General features: G+C 43.1%; 1 protein-coding gene across 2 annotated transcripts in view; it reads left to right on the forward strand.

Annotated features, from left to right (window-relative positions):
- The window catches only part of CDH13 (cadherin 13), a 460,254-nt gene that overhangs the window by 368,416 nt on the left and 69,818 nt on the right, over positions 1-22,020 (forward strand). For both annotated transcript variants that reach the window (XM_066557779.1, XM_066557778.1), the window contains exon 8: positions 8,371-8,511. In XM_066557779.1, the coding sequence (XP_066413876.1) occupies positions 8,371-8,511 (141 nt within the window). The remainder of the gene's footprint in view (positions 1-8,370; positions 8,512-22,020) is intronic.

Here is a 22,020-nt window from a genome sequence, read left to right on the forward strand (position 1 = left end):
GCATTGTTGCATTGTTCACTATGAAGATTTGGAAAATATTTTTCTATTTTCCAAATATAATTAATATAAAATATAATTATATATTATATATATAATTAAGCACCAGGGAAATGATGTAACCAAGTCCATCCTTGGGGTTTTTTGGGTACAGTTCATTAATGGGGATGGCATACAGTGTTTTCTATCCAGCACCAAAAATTGGAATATAAACAGTGGTAGGTTTGGAGTCTGTAAGGAGTAGGAGCAGTGCCAGGGGCCATTGAAAGCACCAGAATATTCAGTGCTGCATGGACAGGGAGGGTTGGAGGCTCTGTGAAAGGGGGATTCTGATGGAGCACATGGGAAGCTGTGCCATGATTTCCATGGTTCCTCTCCCAAAAGAATCCTGTGGCTGCAGGGAGGGCAGAGGAGCTCCTGCAAGGTGGGTTGTGAATCCTGAGCTCTGGATTGCCATGGATTCTGAACTCTGGAACTGATATGAAGTCTGGGCTCTGAAATTTCCAGGAATTGTGAGCTCTGGATTGTCCTGAACTCTGAGCTCTGGGATTGTCCTGAATGATGAGCTCTGGAGCCATCATGCATTCCAAGCTCTGGATTGTCCTGGATTCTGAGTTCTGGAATTGTCCTGAATGGTGAGCTCTGAAATTATTATGAATTCTGAATTCTGGAATTTCCATTAATTCCGAGGTCTGGATTGCCATGGATCCTGACATCTGGAACTGACATGAATTCTGAGCTCTGGAAATGTCCTGAATTGTGAGCTCTGAAATTATTATGAATTCTGAGCTCTGGAATTGACAGGAATCCTGAGTTCTGGAATTTCCATAAATTGTGAGGTCTGGATTGTCATGAATTCTGAGCTCTGGATTGCCATGGATTCTGAACTCTGGAACTGATATGAAGTCTGGGCTCTGAAATTTCCATGAATTCTGAGCTCTGGAATTGTCCTGATTTCTGAGTTCTGGAATTGCCATTAATTTTGAGCTCTGGAATGGTCAGGTATGGTGAGCTCTCTGGATTGTCCTGAATTCTGAGCTCTGGAATTGCCCTGGACCCTGAGCTCTGGATTGTGCTGAACTCTGAGCTCTGGAATTGTCCTGGACTCTGAGCTCTGGATTGCCCTGGACCCTGAGCTCTGGAATGTCCTGGACCCTAAGCTCTGGAATTGTCCTGATTTCTGAGCTCTGGAATTGTCCTGGACCCTAAGCTCTGGAATTGTCCTGATTTCTGGGCTCTGGAATTGTCCTGAATTCTGAGCTCTGGATTGTGCTGAACTCTGAGCTCTGGAGTTGTCCTGATTTCTGAGCTCTGGATTGTCCTGGACCCTGAGCTCTGGAATTGTCCTGATTTCTGAGCTCTGGAATTGTCCTGATTTCTGAGCTCTGGAATTGTCCTGGACCCTGAGCTCTGGAATTGTCCTGATTTCTGAGCTCTGGAATTGTCCTGATTTCTGAGCTCTGGAATTGTCCTGGACCCTAAGCTCTGGATTGTCCTGGACCCTGAGCTCTGGAATTGTCCTGATTTCTGAGCTCTGGATTGCCCTGGACTCTGAGCTCTGGATTGTGCTGAACTCTGAGCTCTGGAATTGTCCTGGACTCTGAGCTCTGGATTGTCCTGGACTCTGAGCTCTGAAATTGTCCTGATTTCTGAGCTCTGGAATTGCCCTGGACTCTGAGCTCTGGAATTGTCCTGGACCCTAAGCTCTGGATTGTGCTGAACTCTGAGCTCTGGAATTGTCCTGAATTCTGAGCTCTGGAATTGTCCTGAATTCTGAGCTCTGGAATGTCCTGGACCCTGAGCTCTGGAATGTCCTGGACCCTGAGCTCTGGATTGTGCTGAATTCTGAGCTCTGGAATGTCCTGGACCCTGAGCTCTGGAATGTCCTGATCCAGAGCCCAGAGGAGCCCTGTCCCAGCAAGGATGGCTCAGTGTGCTCCTCACAGCCCCTGGAGGGGCGCAGGCAGTGACACCACCCAGGTTAGGGAATGTTTGCACACAGCAGGTCTGTGATTGTCTGTAATTGCTTACAAACCATCATGGAACTGTGTTTTCTCAAACCAAGCCCATTCCTGGGGAGCAGAGCCTCTCTCCAGCCCCTCCTGCTGCTGACAGAGGGTTTGGGTGAGTGAGCGCTGTCTCTGTATTCCTGGCACCTCTGAGCATGCAATAATAAGGGTGATTAAATGGTCTAAAATCAGCTCAAGAAGTTACATAATAATTGATGCTTTCACTCTGGAGTGAAAGATTTCTGCAGCACTGTTTAATTATGAGGAACAGCTGAAATTTTTGCCTGAAAAAGAAAAAAAAAAAAAAAAAAAAGAGAAATTACACACATTGGTCCAAGAGGAAAGCAGAAATATAGCTTGTGTTTTAAAAAGAAAAGAGTGATTTCAGTATATTTGACAGCAAGTATTTTCCTTGGAACACTGTGATTCTTATTCTACAAAGCTATTAGAAATTATTACAGTATTTTATATTTCCAGAACAGCTGCCATGGAAAATGACCTTCTTCCCAAAGCATGAGCATCCAGTGAGCAGCTGCTGCAGATCCACATCCCTCTGTGATGAAGGGAAATGTCTGTGCCAGTGCAGAGGCACCAACCTCAGTGGTGTTGGGTCTCTTATTTTTATTTAGAATATTTGGTCTCTTCCCTGGCCTTACTTTTAGCAGTAGTCTAACTAACAAGAATGATTTAAGGGGAAATATCTCAGACTAAATCTGAGCTTCAGCCTAAGCTTGTCCTAAAGGTTGGTGATCTCTGCCTGAGGAGAAATTCTTATAAATACCATCATCCATATCAGGAAACTCCCTTAAGAAGTGTTAATATTTATATTAATATTTATTTTAATATATATATAACAGCCAAGATGCACGTGTGTACAGCCTCCTACAAGGTGCTATTAGTTCAGTGTCCAAATCTGAATTTGTACATCAGTCAAAACTTATCATTTTACCCAGCTGTTGAAAGTATGCCCATAAAATCCCTGTATTTTCATGTAAAATGTAACAAACTCATCCATGTACACAAGCCCTGTGCTTAGGCCAGCATTATGAAGAATTAAATGTGTAAATTTATGTGTAATTTAAAATAAATGTGTAAGTTATGAGGGATTAAAGTCTTGATCCTATATATTAAATAGTCACAGATTTCATCATGATGAATAACAAATGACTCTGGCCAGGAAACCAATGTGGTTCCAACACTTTGGAGCAACTTCTTTCCCTTTTTAATGGTTACTGCTGAAGGAGAAAATTTAGTCTTCCTTTTGCTTCCAGATATACCCATGGACTCCACATCTCCCACAGGTAGTAAATAGATATTGATTTTGTTCATAACAGAAGTACATTATTACAGTGATTAAACTGTAGACTTTCCTTTATGATATGAAAAAATTGGAAATTGGTGAGCTAAAGAGGATTAATGTTACAAAAGAGTTTGGGTTTTTCTATTCATCAAACTGTAATTCAAGCTCTAAATGCAAAGCCTCTGTGTATATCACCCTTTTTAAGCAGCAGCAACTGGCATTTAAAATAAATGCTGATATTATAATTATCAAAGCATTATGTCTGTTAGAGCTGCTAATAGTCACTTTGCTTCATTTTTTTTTAATTTTACATTTGTCAAAATCCTGACAAGCATACTCTGGGATAATGTTAGATTCAATGTTGATATTGTTACTCAACAAGAACATTGATTATGTCTTAATAGGACATATTCAGTATGTATTATATGCAATTATCATCTTAAATGAACACAAGCATTTATTTAGCACCAACTGAAATTATTTCAATCCGAAAATTTTTTCTTTCTGGTTAGCATTATATTATAAAGTCATTAGTACCAAATATGATATTACAGCACACTCCTGATACAGAATTATGCATGAATACATAGTTTATAAACAGAATTATAAATAGAAGAGTTGAGGCACTGTTCCATCATTACAGAAATACAAATATCCGTGGAATAGTCAGAAAACTCTCTTCTGATAATTAGCATTGAAAGGATCCTTAAAACACTTTTAAGCATTTTGAATGTTCTGTGTGTTGTTTGCTTCACAAACAGAATTTGTTTTGATTTCAGCAATTTCTGGGAATTTGGGGATTTCTATTCTCTCTTTTTTTTATTTTGATGAGGACTGAAGCACTAAAGGAAGGCTTGGTGCTGGGCACTGCCCAAAATATGCAATCCAAGGGTGCCTTGCAGGGGGCACTGGAGGAACATTGAACGGGGGCTTCCTGGGGAAAGCGCTTGCAGTCCTGCTGCTGGCTGCCCCTGCAGGGAATCGCAGCCTCAAGTGCCCTAAACCTTCCCTGTAGCCACCCAAGGGCTTCCACTGCTTCCCACCTTACATTTTGAGTCCTGCTGCACTGGTGGTGCTGCCAGTGCCAGCTGAATTTGGATGCCCTACAGCCCAGACCAAGGCTTGCACCGTTCCTGCTGCTGGTGTGAAATACTCCCAGCCAGGGCTTGCTTCTCTTCACTCCCTTTTCATTGTATCTGTAATATTGAGAGATTAAAACCCAGCAGAAACCTGTCAGCATGTGCTTTCATGCAGCATCACCCAGCAGCTCTCCCTGGATCATTCCACCTGTGAGTGCCTGCACTGCGCTGCTCATTCCCTGTGCTGGGGGCAGCTCCTGCTGCTTTTGTCAGGAAGCTGAACTCAGAAAATGCCTTTGCTGGGCTCTGCCTGCCCTGTGCTGCTGAGCCAGCTGTGTCTGTGGGATCTGATGGGGATGGCAGGGAGGGCACCTTTCGAGGGAAGCACTCAGGACACAGCTCAGCTCCACAAGCTGGCAGCGCCACCCCTGCCCCGGCTGAATGGCTGCAGGGAAAATTGATGGGGAAAGGAATGGCTCTCCTGCTGTAATTGTACAAAAGCTCTCAACAGTGTCACACCCCCCAGAGTCACAGCTGATAAATAACAAACCACACCAGCAGTGTCTTGATGGTCATTTATTACAATAATCCATTCTCCTTTGGAGATCCCACTTGGTGGGAACTGGGCTTATTTCTGTTCCTGACATCTCACTGTCCACTGACTGCATTGCTTCTGCAAGGCTGTGCTTAGGTCACTGAGGAGCAGGATTGGGTTTAGTGACAATCAATGACTTGGTGGGACATGTCTGAGTCTCTATGGGGTCCCAAAAATGATCAAATTTTGGGTGCTGCATCCCTTCAGCTGGGCAGGGATGGAGATGGGGAAGGAAGGATGTTCTCCCCTGTCACAGACATCTTTATGAAAAATCCTTTCTTTAGGAGTTTTCCTCTTGAGAAGCTGAGAGGCCTCATGAACAAAATATAACCAATGGTGATCTGCTGCTGTGGAATGCAACAGGGCATCTGGGATTGGTCTCATGTGGTTGTTTCTAATTAATGGCCAATCACAGCCCAGCTGTCTCGGACTCTCTGTCCGACACACAAACCTTTGTTATTATTCTTTCTTTTTCTATTCTTAGCCAGCCTTCTGATGAAATCCTTTCTTCTATTCTTTTAATATAGTTTTAATATAATATATATCATAAAATGATAAATCAATCCTTCTGAAACATGGAGCCAGATCCTCGTCTCTGCCCTCACCCTCAGACCCCTGTGAGCACGGTCACAATCCCCCACTTCCTCCTTCCAGCAGCACTAATTCCTCACAAGATAGGAGGAAAAGGAGGGGGAACACACTGGGGTCAGAGCTCTGAGCCCTGAGAAGAGGGAGATGCTGAGGAGGTGCCCTGAGATCTTCCAGAGCAGCCCTGACCCCCCAGCACATCCCTGCAGCAGCATCCCTGCAGAACGGGGCTGCTGGGAGCACAGGGATCCCTGTCTGCCTGCAGAAATCCAGGATTTTGGTGAATCCCACTGCTCCAAACAGTCCCTGCTGCTGCCTGGCCCCTCTGGGCTGGAGGCAGGAGGATTCTGCAAGGTCCTTTACAAGAGAGTGCAAAGAGAGCCCGTGATGGGAACAAGCTCTGCTCAGGGTTTGCATCTGTTAGCAGCTGCTTCCTCTAACAAGGCAAATATTTGGTGTCAGAACGAGTTGTAGGAAGTGCTGCATAGCAGGGAAGTGTGAAGTATTCCTAATTATATGAAATACTACTCAAAATTCAATGTTTTTCACGTTTTGCGTGAGCTTAAACATCGGACTCCTGTCACAGACATTTCCTGCTGCAGTAGATGCAATTTCTAGCATAAATGGGCTTACTTTCACTAGAAAATGGGATGGTTTTCAAAGGAAAAAAGGCCAATTTGTGACTTAAAATGGGCTTTCTTAGCAAAGAGGCTTATAAACATGAAGTGATAAATGGCTTTGCATGTCTTCCATACAATAATAATGACTTTCTAATCAAAATAATGAAAAAGTCACAGCCAGGAGAGGGGAGAGAAGTCTCATTCAGGTTTTAATGCACTTTAGGAAACAAATATATGAAAACTATAAATTCAGTTCCCCTCTATGGTGTGAGTTTGTGTTGCAGACATGTCAGTAATACTTCTTTGCATTTGTTTTTATGATGTTATAAATCAAACTCCTGGTCTTGCTTTGCCACCTTCTGAGATGAATTTCATGGAATAATGTTGTTAGACCACAGGAAATACATTTCTTAGGATACCCTGTGTGGCAGTGGCATCTGATTTCCTAGCACCATCTATGTTTTTAGAACAAAATTTATCTTCTGGTTCGACTTGTTGATTTAACATGTAAATGTATTGTTTCATAATAGCTGATCTGAAGAGCAACAGAGGTGGTTGCTTCTCTGTTGGCCTAAAAATGCTTCAAAATCTGCCTACTGAGGAGCTGGGATCTCCTTCTCACATGTGCTCCAAAATAAAAATGATGGGATGTGCCCAGAAAAACATAAAATTCAAAATTCACAGTTTGGGGAAAGCTCCAAATCCCTTGGCTACAGACCAGCCTGGGTGACCCAGGAGGCTGAGGTTGCTTTGCTGGGATGTGTCCAATTCCTGATAATTCCCTGAAAAACTGTTGGATAAAGGACATGGATGAGGGAATGTCAAAGCTGGGAGCCCTGGGCTCTTGCAGACACAGCTCCAAGAGGTGCAAAATTCACAATTTGGGAAAATCTTCCAAATCCCTTGGATGTAAAGGAGCCTGGGTGACCCAAGAGGCTGAGGTTGCTTTGCTGGGCTGTGTCCAATTCCCTGGAAAAATTCTGGACAAAGGACATGGATGAGGGAATGTCAAAGCTGGGAACCCTGGGCTCTTGCAGACACGGCTCCAAGAGGTTCCAAAAGCAGCGGCTTTGTTGCAGTTTTCCCCATGGGATGCAGGTTTATTGTCCAGGAGGGTTTGGACAAACATTCCTGGGCAATGTGAGGCTCTCACTGTGTGGCTCCAGAGGTTCCTGCAGCCCTTGCCCAGCTGTGGCCTCTGTGCTCGCGTGGGCTTTGGGCAGGTGCTTCCACCTGAGGCAGCCCCAGAAAACTCATTTTAGTGAAGAGCCACTGAAACCCATGTCAGAATTCCCTAGGAGTGCCAGGGGAGCAGGGCCTGGTGCTGGGAACATCAGAACATCAGCTTTGACAGCTCCTGCTGAGCCCTGCTCCAGCTCCCATCCCTGATGGGACAGATGGGAATTCCAAAGGCTGCCACATTCCCATTCCAGAACTGACCACAAATGGGGGGGTTTTTTCCACATTAAGGCTGTCTTTTATGAGAGAAAATTAATTTGGATTTTGCTGTGGGCCTGTGCTGTCTGGTTCTGCAGAGGTGGGCAGCCAGAGAAGTAGCCATGGCATAAGCACCTGTGGCAATCAGATATCAGCAATATAAACCATTAATATCACCCTAAACATTGGCTTTGGGCAATAACTGGAAGTCTCTGCCTGTTTTGGAAACTGTTTTTTTGTTTCTTGCAGTGGAGCAAACTTAGATTACCAGTCTAAATGCTAATACCCAGAATGAATGGGATTTAATAAAGTGAATTTATATGTAGATTGTGACATTAGTATTTAATTATGTACCCATCATAACACTGATGAAGAAAGCTGCTAAATATTGGTGCACTGAAGGTAGAGCTTACTCTTAAAGAGCAAGTATATTTTAATTTCTTACCTCTTTCCTAATCTTCCTAAATAACAGGATAAATTATGTACTGTTTACCAATACTCACCTTCATGCTGGATTGCAAATGAGGCTTCCAGAGTAGCAGCTGATCTCATAGAAAGCTGTGCTTGTGTTTCAGTAAAACTGTGATAACAGATCTGTTTCTCTGCTATGTTTTATTAGGCCAAATAAAGTCTTGTGATTTAAAAAAATTATTATTTTAATATTAATTAAAAATAGTATGTTGTCTCTATGTTTGTTTGTTTTTTTCCCTTAACCTTTCCTTTTCTATTTTTATTTTTTTTTCAGACCATGGAAAGCCCAAAGTATGAGCTGGTGATAGAAGCCAAGGACATGGGTGGGATGGATGTGGGACTGACAGGCACAGCCACTGCCACCATTCTCATTGACGACAAAAATGACCACGCGCCAGAATTCACCAAGAAGGAGGTAAGAACTGGCCATCTGTTCTCTCCAAAATGGTGCAAGCAATCCTGATCAGCTCATTTCTAAATATAAAGATGTTCTTGGAGGAAAGAAGACAGTACAGAATGTTTTTTGCTCAGTCTGACAGACTTTACTGGAGCTGCTCTTTTCTTTTTTTTTTCACGTTAATGAACGTGTGTGCACCAGCTCCAAACCACAGTGCAACCATAATGTTAAAAAAAAAAAATGATGTCATGTAGAGATTGGCTAGGCAGGGTACAAACCTGTAAAATCAATTTTCTGGTGGTACTTTTCTCCTTTTGCTCCTGTGGGGGGAAATAGCAAAACTAGCTTAAGGCTTTGGATGGTCAGGACCGTGGGTGAAAACAACATTTTCTTCCTGTCTACAGCACTTCCCCTGTGAGCCAGCCAGAGTTTGGGGGTCTGGAATTAAAGCTCCAGCTCTAAAAGCTTCAAATTTAGCCTACGGGTGGAATTTGCAAGGAAAGGTTTCTGCTCTGTAAATTGAATTCAGCTGGAAGTTCTGATAAACCCCAAAACCAAGGGGAGGGAATTCCCTGCCTGAATCCACCAGATTCCTGCCCTGCTCACGCTGTTCTCTTCCACCCCCTACATTTACTCTGAGTCTGATTTATTTTGGTATCTGGAGAGAATGAGAGAGTTTTAAAAATTTTACCTAATTACAGCCAGGTTGGATTTTGCTGCTAAAGTTTCCTGGGGCTTTGCAAACTTTTAAGGAGAAATTCCCAAAATATGAGAAGTAAACCTGATTTTAAGATAATTATGGAGTGGGAAATGGAAGCCTATTGCTGTAGAGTTTTTTTTTATTTAACCTGAATTATATTTTTACCTTTTTAAAATTTGTTTCCTAGCCTAATATTAGTGATTTGCCAATGGATTATACTGAAACAAATTGCTGTTATTTGATTTGAAGAATTATTTCTTTTATAAACGCAAAGTAAATGAAATTATTCAAACATGACAGAGAAGGGTTTTAAAAAAAGGGAAAAATAAGAAGAAAGTAGAAACAATGACAATTGTGCCAAGGGAATATCTCTATAACTACATCAGTAAAATGCTTTGGCAGTATTGTTTCAGTCACCTGAAAATTATCATGGACAGACTGATCCAAACCCTTCAAGTACATGGGTGACAATTAAGTGACAATGATCAAACTATTCATTCCTTTAGAATTACCTTTTAGATCAGGCTTTTAATGCTCTGAAAGCCATTTCCTGACAACCAATACTTAAAATATCCTTGAAATGCTGTATTTTTTTTAACCCTCTGGAAAATAACAATGTACAAGGACAGCTTGGTGCATTTAGAAATAAGAATTTATTGGATCAATCAGTATTGATTGCAAGTCATGTCAGTCAGAGTCCTACCTACTTGAATTTCCAAAGTTGGAGAATTCTTCTCTGGAAGAAATATTTCTAGATTGAATTCCTTTGAAGTGTTTCTATAATTATAGTCCTGTTTGACTAAATTTGGTAATTTGGACACAAAAATTCGTGTGCCTGCGTAGCCATAAATGTATTGTTAGTCTCAATTTCTGTGGAAATTCAGAAATGCTCATAAATTCAGTTCTGTCAGTGATAGTAAAAGTTACTTTGTACCCTGGAAAGTTTGTGGGTTTTAGCATGGAAATAGGTGTGAAGAGACAGCATTGTCTTGTTTTCTTTGAAAAGTCTGCTCTTAGATATTTTTCTTGCATTTTTTTTCTCTTTTCCATAGTGACACCTCTCTTCCTTTTTTATGGTTTGCTGTGAGTTTGAACCTTTCACTATTTAGAGATGCTAATGACCTCAGAAATCTTCCCTCTGCCTTGCTAAGTGATGTTCATATTCCACGAAGAAGGCAGGAAAAATCAGCCTTTCATGTATGGTGCCAGCCCCCTGCAGGAGCAGATTCTCTGTTAAAATAAGAGCAGGGAGGTGTCTATCAGTTGATTTAATGCCACTTTATTTGATTTTCTGCTGGAAGTGCTTAGTTATTGCAATTTAATACCAGTTGCATACCACAGGTTGCAATACTATTGATTGGAATTAGAGCTGAAAGAAAAAGACAATATTTTTCAAGGCAACTTCTGAAGGAGAAAGCTCAAATTCAGTAAATCTGAAGCTTTGATTACAAAGTGTAGCTTCTTTTATTTATTTTATTAAATAAATAAATTGAATTATAAATAATAAATTAAATTATTTCTGGCCTTAGACACTTCCGGGGATGGGGCAGCCACAGCTTCTCTGAGCAACCTGTTCCTTATCACCCTCACAGGGATGAATTTTGTTCAAATATCCAATTTAAATCCACATTTCTTTAGCTAAAGCCCATTCCCACTTGTCCTATCCTACCTGCTCTTGTGCAGAGTCTCTCTCCTGGCAGAGGCAGCGCTTGCCCAGTGACTCTGCTCTCCCTGTTCTCTCTTTTCCCCTCCCTGCATCCCCCTCCCGGGCCAGGAAAATTCACCCAAGGTGTGCCAGGTACCCCAGGAGCAGCTGAGCATCCTGGCTGGGGTCCAGCACAGCAATTCCTCTGCCTGCAGAGCTGAAGCCCTGGAGGCTTGGGGTGCTGTCATGATCCACCCTTATGAACGGGCTTCGTGATGGGTCGTGGATTTGATCTCAGGGTGCAAAAAAACCTGACATGACACAGAGGGTTTGCAGTAATAATCAAAACAAATGCACCTTTATTGAATGATCACAGCAAAATGTGATAGAGGGATTAAGGGAGAGGAAAAGATAGAGAAAGAGAGAGAAAAGAGGGAGAGAGAAAGAGGGGGATAGAGCTACCAAACGTAGAGACAAAGTCCTTTGGTCCAGTCCAGTCGAGGATCCGCCTGTTACATCGGGGAGATCTCAAAGTCTCTGGCTAACTCAGAGGTTTTTATTATGATAACTCTATTGGAAATTGTGAGGGGGGAAACAGATACAATAAGGAATAGATGTAGCAGGTAGTCCATGCTCTCAGCAGTAAACGAGAGCCATTGTCCTCTTGGTCCAGCGGTCACAACCTGCAGGCAAACATCTCGCTTTGGTCAGCTTGCCTCCCCCACACACCTCCCCCGGGCTGGGGGTTCAGTCCCAGTCCTTGGGAGGAGCTGAGGGGCCTTTTCACACAGAGGTTTCAGTCCCAGTCCTTGGGAGGAGCAGAGGGGCCTTTTCACATGGGGGTTCCATGTCTCAGTCCTTGGGAGGAGCAGAGGGGCCTTTTCACGTGGGGGTTCCATGTCTCAGTCCTTGGAAGAGCAGAGGGGCCTTTTCACGTGGGGGTTCCATGTCTCAGTCCTTGGAAGAGCAGAGGGGCCTTTTCACGTGGGGGTTCCATGTCTCAGTCCTTGGAAGAGCAGAGGGGCCTTTTCACACGGGGGTTCCATGTCTCAGTCCTTGGGAGGAGCAGAGGGGCCTTTTCACGTGGGGGTTCCATGTCTCAGTCCTTTGGGGGAGCAGAGGGGCCTTTTCACACGGGGGTTCCATGTCTCAGTCCTTTGGAGGAGCAGAGGGGCCTTTTCACGTGGGGGTTCCATGTCTCAGTCCTTTGGGGGAGCAGAGGGGCCTTTTCACACGGGGGTTCCATGTCTCAGTCCTTGGGAGGAGCAGAGGGGCCTTTTCACACGGGGGTTCCATGTCTCACTCCTTGGGAGGAGCAGAGGGGCTTTTCACATGGGGGTTTCAGTCCCAGTCCTTGATGGAGAGGCTCCTCACATCTCAGTCTGTCTGTCACAGTGGTTGTAAAGCAGGTGAGGGTCTGCTGTGGGGACCACCTGACACTCAGGAGAAGCCCAGCCAGGCCGAGAGCTGGGACAGCTCCCAGGGCTGTTGTTGCACAAAGGGCACGGTGCCCCCTTCTTCTTCTCATTGGGCTCAGCGTACAGCAAACAACACCTGTGAAAACAATGGCTTGGCAACGCTCTCAGGCCTCAGGGCCTTGTGGGATGTGACAGAGCAGAGATTCTAGACAGGGGGGTCTTCTCTTCAGTGGTCCCCAATGACGATTGTGAGGCAGATGAGGGATATTTCAGACAGACTCTCACAGGTGTGTGCCAGGAGCTTTGATGGCTCAATAAATGAGACTTTGCTTCAGCCCACTTCATTATTTGCTTATTGCCCTGTCACTCCACACAATTTCAAAATCTCTGCCTTGTTCTGTCTTACATCCACACTTCTGCTAATTATGGGCTCTGAGCAGGGTAAAAATCCATTCAGGTGTGCAAACAGTACCCTGCTCCCTCCAGGGGTTTTAATAATTTCATCTTCAATGCCAAATAGAGCAATATTTTAAGAGTTCCTCCAAAAATCCCAGGTGAGGTAGCAATGTCTGCCTTTTAAAAGGTCACAGTGGCTGGGATATTGTGCCAGATTTAAATTACAGAGATTGAAAATAGATATACTTGTAAAGTTAGTGGCTGCTTTGTAAAATTTACAACCTTAATTCTATTATGGGAAAAAGTTTTAAAATTAATTTTATGAATTATTATTTTGTGTCACAAAAGATTTTGGAGTTTCCTTTCAGGCAGGGAAAGGCCTTAAGATCAAATTTTGTTCAGCTGTAAGGGATTGCTTATGAGAAAATAAGGAATGAAGCAAAGCAAGGAGCAGGCACAGATTGTTCTGGAAAATCTGACACCTGGCTTGCATCCTGCAGGATATTCCCAGTGGGTGGAAATGAGCTGGACTGAGTGAACACTGAGGGTGCTGAGTCTTTATACCTAGAACATTAACAAAAATGAGAATTCTTTTCTTGTGTAACTGTAAGAGTGGCTGACAGATCACTGCAGTGTTGTGTCCTGCAAAAAAGGGGGATTTTGGTCCAGAGTTGAAGCCACTGTGGTTGTGATGAAAAATTAACAATGTGGCATCTGCTGAAAGACACAAGCTGGCAAATTCTCCTCTTGTGTCTGTTCCTGGAGGCCTGGCTCTGCCTAAGACCTGGAGAGGGAAAAAATGAGTTCTAACACAAGAAAGATATGGACTTGACCCCTTTCTGTCTTTTCTTCCTTCTCCAAAAGAATAGCCCAACAAATCCTATTTACTCCATTCCTGCCTGCAGAGCGTGTGCTCAAAAATGAGATTCCTCTGACTCTGTTTGCCTTTATCTTCTGACCTGAATTTTTAAAACTTCCATTGCTGCTCTTTCATGTGTTGTTTCCCCAATATATCAGATATATTGTCCTTCCTTGGTAAATCCTGCCAGGCACTGGACAGGGGAGTGCAGTGCTGTGGCTGAAGGGGATGATTTTCCTGCAGTGCCCCCAGTTCCCACATTTCTCCTCCTCCACAGATTTGGGGCTGCAGCCCATCCCTAGCCAAACCTGGAAAAGTGGGATTTGTCACAGTGATCCCACTGGCACATAACAAACAGAGAATTCATTTGGCCAGGGAACAGACATTCCTCACACAATTCCTCTTTCTGCCACTTCCAGCATCGCCTTCAATTCCACCCATTTCTGGGACAAAGAAATGTAACACAGAAATAATTCTGTCACACCAGGGAGAGCAAGATTAGGGAAAATATTTTGCCTGGTATAATTTTTTTAAATATACCTGTTCTTAGAAAATAATTTTCCAGTTAAATAAAGATCTTGCCTCCTGCGAACAGAATAAAATTTGTGTAATTTGACAAAACCCCATCATGGTGAGACCTGAGATACACCAGTGCTGGGAGTCTTGAGTGAGAAATATGATTTGCTCCCATTTTGAATAGCAGCTGATAAATGGTTTATAAAAGAGTAATAAATGACTAATGGGAGCTTTAATAAATGATTCATCAGTTCCTGTGGAGGGCTGTGAGTGGTAGGACCTCGTGCCCATGACGGATGGTGGCCTGCAGCGCTGTCTCCTGGCTCAGCTGTGGCACCCACTGGGGAAGGCAGCCCTGGAGGAGAATCTGCACCTCCCTCTGCTCGTGGCTCTCAGAGGATCTGAGACTTGCACAGCTCCATCTGGAGAGACTGCTCGTGCAGCTCAGGCTGCTGAGAGTCCCTGCTTTAGCTCTTGGTATTGGTTAAACTGTGCTGAGGAACAAATAGAGAGTTAAAGCAATTGGAAGGTTCCTCCTGGATCACTTCTCCATTCTTTTACAAAAATGTCTCTCTTGGACATGATACTTTTTTTTTTTCCCTGTGGTAAACAGAGACCTTAGCAACCCAGAGCAGATCTGCCCATTGACTTTGCATGTTTGAAGCCAACCAATCTCACCTCTACTCTCCTGTGGACTGACTCCTTCTTACCTTGTCTTGCAGGGAAAATTTTGCCCTTTGGGACTCTTAATGGATTTTTTTCCTTTCTGTGCACTGAGCTGGACCACACCTTTAGACACAATCATGTTAATGGTAGATGATTCCTCTTCCAACCCCCTTCCACAGGGTTTTTTCTTTATTTTTCTTTACATCTGACTGGGAGAGCTATTGAGTGAGAACTGTGGTGGTGTTTGCAGGGGTCCCAGGATGAGGGAATAGATGAGAATCTTGACTCCATGTTTCAGAAGGCTGATTTATTATTTTATGATATATTATATTTTATTAACAGAAAATGGTATATTAGAACTATACTAAAAGAATAGAAGAAAGGATTTCATCAGAAGGCTTGAAAGGAATAGAAAGGAATGGAATGATCATAAAATCTTGTGGCTGACCAGAGAGTCTGAGACAGCTGGGCTGTGATTGGCCATTAATTAGAAACAACCACATGAGCCCAATCCCAGATGCACCTGTTGCATTCCACAGCAGCAGATAACCATTGTTTGCATTTCATTTCTGAGGCCTCTCAGCTTCTCAGGAGGAAAGATCCCAGCAAAATAATTTTTCATGAAATATGTCTGTGACAGAGAGCCACAAGTGTGTGGAAAACAGAGCCAGAGAGGTGCTAAAACCCAGCTGGGCAGCGAGGCCAGGGCTGCAGCCCTCTCCCCGACCCTGCTGGGGTGGAAATCACAGAGCAAACCAGGCAGAACAGAGAGAAAAGCAGCAGGAGCTGCCAGGGAGGCTCAGGGAGCTGGGGACAATAAAACCACGTTGGGTTCTTCCCACCCCACAAACTGCTCTCACCTGCTGCATTTTGGCAGGGCTGAGGGGCTGGAGCAGCAGCACCAGATCTGAGCAGATGACAAATCCCTGCCAGGCTGAGAGTTAAGAATCAGAGTTTCATTATAGCCTGAACCAATCTGAAATTCCAGCAGCCTGCTCAAATTGGATCAAACTCCCCCAGCGCTGATTTGTCAGCAGGAAGAGTTTTGTGGGCTGGATAAAACCATTGCAGCAAAATCACATGAGCAGAATGCATATTGGAATTTCCATTTGGCTCCCATTTTTTGGGCTGTGAGACAATTTACATGCAGAGAAATCAGAATTCATGCAGGAACTCAACAGAGCAGGGCAAAGCCTCTCCAGCTGTCAGTAAACTTTGGCACAAAGAGCAGCTTCAGGATGGCTGGGGATCACCAGAGAGGAGCTCTTGGGCCACCCTTGCTTTTTGTAGAGTTGTAGATACAGCTGGAAAGGCTCCTGGAGCATATCTTAACCTTCAGAAGCCTCTGCATTGGATAAATATTTGCACTGACCTTTTCACTCAGCTTTATTTCCACTTCATCCTCTTGCAGCAGTTCACTAACACACTTGACATAGCTCCAAGTGCCCAAAAGTCTCCTTGAAAGCAAATGAAAGATTTTACCTGGCATATTTTTTATGTGTGAGAGGCAGAATTTATGAAAGGAAGCAAACATCTAAATAGCAGCAAATGTTTTGTTTTCTAAATGAAGACTGTGAGCATTCTGTTGTCACTGCAAAATGAAATTTAATTTCAAAATGAAATTTAATTTTCAGTGACTATACCATTGCTTCATGGTTAATAAATGGTCTCACCCATGGTACAGTTCATGGCATCCAGAGTTTTCTGAGCTGTCATGACTTATAGAACAGGTTTCAAAATCACATAAGCAGTTTAGGAATCTAAAATCTAAATAACAGTCATGTAGACACCCCTTCTTTTTTTTTTTCCCTTAAATAATTTTAGATGTCAAAAATAATTTTAAAAATATTACTGGACTTAATAAAGTAGCTGTGAAGACATCTGGTGCCCACAGGAGTTCAAAAATCTGGGTTTAGGAGCAGAGATTGCTTGGACTCGCAGTGGAATTAGGATTCCAAATATCTGTCTCTCTTCTAAAAACTTTCAAATAACCTGGAAAAATGCCCATGATCAAGAAGAAGGTTTATTAATATTTCTCAGTTGTGTTGTGGTGCTCCCAAACCAAGGACATCTGGAAGACTTATTTAAACAGTCTGGCTATCTGGATAATGAAATTACGCTTTTTGTTTGTTTTTTTTACTTCTTCTTGAATATTGTGTGTCAGTTTTTATCAGAATTAGCTGGCTTGAGGATTCTCATGTGATCAGAAATGCTCAGCACCACTCAGGATTGAATTACCAACAACCTTAACAACAAATACTCTGCTGTAGCACTTTCAAGAGTAGAATAATTTCAGAGAAAGGAAAACAAACACGATTATTCTGTGCATTGAGTGAGACAGAGACCTCTTCAGCAAGAAACCAAACCAAATGAAATAACATTGTTTGGAAGACCAGTGGTTCCTGGACTCATCCAGATTCACACTGTGTGCATAATAATCTGTATTCATGTGGCTTTCAGCAAGCTATCTGCATAACCAGTGTAAGCACTTTGTTCAAGAACTTTTGCAAAATATGTTTAACACGGAGTCCATGCACTTATCACATAATTAGGGCTGGATGTGCTGCCTGGCAGGAGGCAGCAGATTCCCACATTTATCTCTGCTCGTGAGGGGCGAGCTCATTGCTTTGTTTCTCTCCACCAAGGTCAGGAAATACATGAAGTTGTCTATTTAATCTCCAGAAAAACACATTTTAGTGGTGCATAAAACAACAGAGTGCCTGCTTTATAACCTGGGAGCAGCTGAGAAACACTTGTACAATGCAGGAAAGGGTCTGTGAATAGAAATGATCATTCAAACAGTGGGAATTTGGGGAGGAACACAAAGGCACTGTGCTGCTCCTCCACATCTGATTTTCCTCCCAGCACTCCTGCTCTCCAAGTAGGCTCACACAGCAAACTTGCATTTTTGCCAGTCCTTTTCCCTTTTTGTCCCCCCTTTTTGTCACTGTTCCTTCCCTGCCCTTTGTTTAGCTGCCCTGATTTGCTGTCCTCAGCTGATCTGAGCCACCCTGATGCCAACTCCTTTGCCTTCTGCAAGCCTGGGGTTGTGCTTGGGAGGTCAGCAGCAGCTCCATGGCAGTAACAGCAATTCTCTCTGCAGCTGGCAAATTCTCACCACAAACCCAAAAATCCTCTGCTGCCTTACCCTCCAAAGGCTTCTTCCATCTGCTTCTGCAAGCAGCAAATACCCAAACCCTGCAAGCAGCAGAAAAGCCATAAAACCCCACAATTTACTGCTCTCTTCCCCAAGAAATGAAGGTTAATGTGCTTCCTCAACGTGGTCCATGAAGTGTGAACTTTACAACAGATTTTAAGGTCAGGATTACAAAGTAAGCAGTAGCAGTGAGAGTTTGGAGTACCTGTAGCAAAAACACGTTTGGGTGAGGAGCTGGAGAGTAGAAATTAGAAATTAAAAAGGAAGGAAGGCTCAGACAAAGGCTCTTGAGGGAAGCACAAGCTAAACAAAGATAATGTAATGTCTCCAGGTCTAGTTTTGGATCACTTATTCAGGGAAGCTGTATAAAAATAATTATTAGCAATCATTGCCAGGAGTGGGTATGTGCTTTTCCAATTAAACAAAAAAAAAACCAAACAAAAAAACCAAAAAAAACCCAACAAAAACCAACAAAAAACCCCAAACAAACAAACAAAAAAAACCCAAAACCAACAACCCAAAAAAAAAATCCCAAAGAAACCCCTCCAGCTGGAATTTTGCAGTTGTCTTCAAATCAAATTAGGACTGTTTTCTACAGATTTCAATTGGACATTTTAAATTTTGAGTATTTTCCCTGTAATACATAATATTATTATATAAATATAATATTGTAATATATAATATTATGATATATAATATAACTGCTCTAAATGTACTGGTGAAGCAGTCCATGGGAATGCCCTTTGATTTCACTCTTCTCCCAGAGCATTCATGGCATATTGAACTTCACAAACTGTCCAAGGAATTCCAGCTCCAACACTGAGTGCTGGCAGGTGACACAGAGACTTCCAAGAAGATTCACACAGTTTCCTTCAGATCAAGATATAAAATGATGCATCAATCTCCTTTCTGAAATTAACTTTGGGAGTCTCTTTTGGGAGACCTCTTTTGACTGTGTGACATCCAGCTGAAAAAAACCTTGGTGTGGAAACAGTGATTTCTACATGTGGTGCTCATTGCAGAGCGGCTCCTAAATCATCATTGTCTTGTTCATAGAATCCCAGAATGATTTGGGTTGCAAGGGACCTTAAAATCATCTCATTCCTTTTGCCATTGATGCCTCAGGTTTTGGCTTTTCTATTTTCCACATTCTGTGCTGCTTCAGTGTGTGGGTCTGGGTTCACATCAGGGGATGCTGAGCTCTGGGCACAGAGCAGGGAGACAAAACAATTCCTGCTCCAGCTGGGCACCAAGGACAAATGATCCAAATCTCAGCCCCAGGAGCACAAACACCGTGGGCTGGAGAGAGAAAAACAAGGATGGGACTGCATGGGCTAAAGCTGGAATGGGACAATGAACTGCAAGATGCAAATGGAGCAGAACTGATCCAAGGCAGAGACCCCGGGAGCGCTTGGGCATTTTGGGACCATTTTGGTTCATCTTGGGTTCATTTTGGGACTATTTGGGTTCATCTTGGGTTCATTTTGGGACCATTTGGGTTCATCTTGGGTGCATTTTGGGACCATTCTGGTTCATCCTGGGTTTGTTTTGGGACCATTTTGGTTCATCTTGGGTTCACTTTGGGACCATTTTGGTTCATCTTGGGTTCGTTTTGGGACCATTTTGGTTCACCTTGGGTGCAGCCCTGGCTGGGCTCTTGTGCTGCCCAAGGTGGATCCATTGAGGAGATCCTTTTAATAAATCCCTGCTTTATTCTTTAGCTCTGGCCAGCCTCTGCTCCAGCTCAGCCTTCCCAAGGTATCACTGTGGCAGGGACCCCTTCCACCATCCCAGGCTGCTCCAAGCCCTGTCCAACCTGGCCTCGGACACTTCCAGGGATCCAGGGGCACCCTCAGCTTGTGCCAGGGCCTCCCCACTCTCATAGGGAACAATTTCTCCCTAATATCCAATCTAATCTTCCCTCTTTCTGTCTAAAGTAATTCAGAATGTAAATTGTGGGTCAGGCAGTGAGGAACAGATGACCAGGTATTACCTTTTTGGCCTTGAAGGACTTTTTACTCCATGTATAAATTATTTCAGTTCCTCACCTGAGGAATGCAGAATCTCAACAGAAATACCGAGAATTCTAAACCTCTTTGTCTGACACAGTGCAGCTGATTGGAGAAGTAACAAATAGAGGAATTGTTAGATGTGTTGCAAATATCACTGTAATCCCACGAGTTCAGAAACCCACACTGTTAATATGCCTGCAGCATCTGTGGGAGTTCTGTTTTAAAGCAGGATTAAACATGATAACACACTATAGATCTTAACATATTCAATTTGCAGCAGACAAAACCCTATTTAATACCAATTACAGAATATGTGTGAGCTGGTATCATAGCTGCAGTTTATTTGAGCAGAGGGAATTTGTAAAGCTGAAGTCTATTCATTCAAAAATAATAGTTTATGTGGCTGCTTGGGTCATTCCACTAGAGTGAAATGAGTTTTGTGATCAGTTTATCAATTCCTTCACTGACAAGTGAGATTTTAAAATTTTTCTCAGCAACACTAAAACTGATTTGGCTACTCCGAAATTTGCCAACCATCTGTGCACACGAATCAAAGTGTCAGGATTATTTAGACAAAATATCTTTTTGCTTTCTGCCCTGAAGCATTAAAATAGACAATGGGTAAAGTCACCATGCTAAAAGGAGTTGTAGGTTTATTCAAATAAAATTTTTAGCAAATGCCTGTGAAAGATATTCATTTGGGAAGAAATAAAATTATACAGGCCTGGTTGTGTCTTGAACTTAGTGGAATGAAAATGGTGTAGTTACATGTAAGGAAAAACAGATTAAGGGGTTCTTACAGGACTCCTTGCAGTTATGGTCTCTTTTGAGGAAAATGGTTCAGAAGTGGAATTTATTCATATCCTTTAGTTCCCACTTTGGCTTGTTTCCAGGACTTGTTTGCCTTAGAGTTCCAGATGCTTATTTGCTGAAAGGGGAGCCCTTTCTCCAGCCGTCTGTCCAACAGTCACTCAATATTTATTTGTTTTTACAAATGTGTTCCCCTGTGTTCTCAGTCCATATGTCACAAAAAAGTGCAAGCCCAGCTCTACACAGAGAATTGATGTTTTCTTCCCTTTCCCATCCTAGACTTTGACCAAATTAGGAAAAGTCCATTCATCCCAGTTGTTTTCCTCACCCTATCTTTCCCTCCAACACTAATGCTCTACAGCCAGTCCTTTGGAGTTTATATTCTAACTCCTGTTCTCCTCTTGATGCAGCTTTTATAGAGATTTTTTTTTTCACTTCCCTGTGCTAATCACTTGTGTCCTCTCCTTGATATTTAATTTGCCCAGTGCTAAAATTTATCCTTCAATGTTCCTTCTGCCTGTTGCATCATTCCCTTTTTTTAAGACAAAACAAACTTCCCCATTCCAACTAACCAAAGAGCAAACTCTTGGATTTTCTCCCTTCTGAGCCTATTCTTTAGTTAGAATTCTGCCAGGAGCCTTCTTTGAATTTTAATAATTAGCTTTAAATTTCCCTTTCTCCCAAAGTGCTCAAGCCTGATCACCTGACATTCCTTCAGCCCCTCTGCTCCTGTTTCCAGCTGCTGCCTCAGAGCTCCCAGACTCTCCAGAGATGGATCCCTGACTGCTTTTTGCTCAGTGACTCCCCTTTCTCTCTGCTCTTATTTTCACCACTTCTCCCCTCTCTTTCTGCATAGAAAACTTTTTTTTTTACTATACCACCAAAACCGGGTTCTGACCTTTGTCCTCTCATGATCCCCATTCTGTCCCCATGATTTTCCCCTTTTTTTCTCACTTCTGGAAGACCTTCCTTTTCCCATCCCTTGATCCCACCCCCCAGTGAACTCTTCCTCATGCCCTCATCCCCTGCTTCCCCTGGGAGCCACCTCTTTGTTTTCAGTGCCTTAAGCTGAATATTTGCCCAGTCTGTGCACACCCTTTGCCTGCCTTCTATAAATCCAGCCCCGTGGCTGTTGGCTTGCACGCATCCCCTCGTTTGTTCCTTTGAAGCTTTATTTCCTCCTCCCCAGCTCATTTGTTCTGCCCATCTCCAGCCACCGAGGCTGGCAGTGCCCATACATTAACTGGTACTGTCAGAGGTTCTTAGATCAATGATTTTGTTTCATTTAGAAGACTGATGGTGAGCAGAGCACTGCTGTCCTCAAGAAGTTTAAAGGGTTGAAAGCAAT

The sequence above is a fragment of the Molothrus aeneus genome, chromosome 11 (genome assembly GCF_037042795.1).
Source record: "Molothrus aeneus isolate 106 chromosome 11, BPBGC_Maene_1.0, whole genome shotgun sequence".
NCBI classification, from domain to species: domain Eukaryota; kingdom Metazoa; phylum Chordata; class Aves; order Passeriformes; family Icteridae; genus Molothrus; species Molothrus aeneus.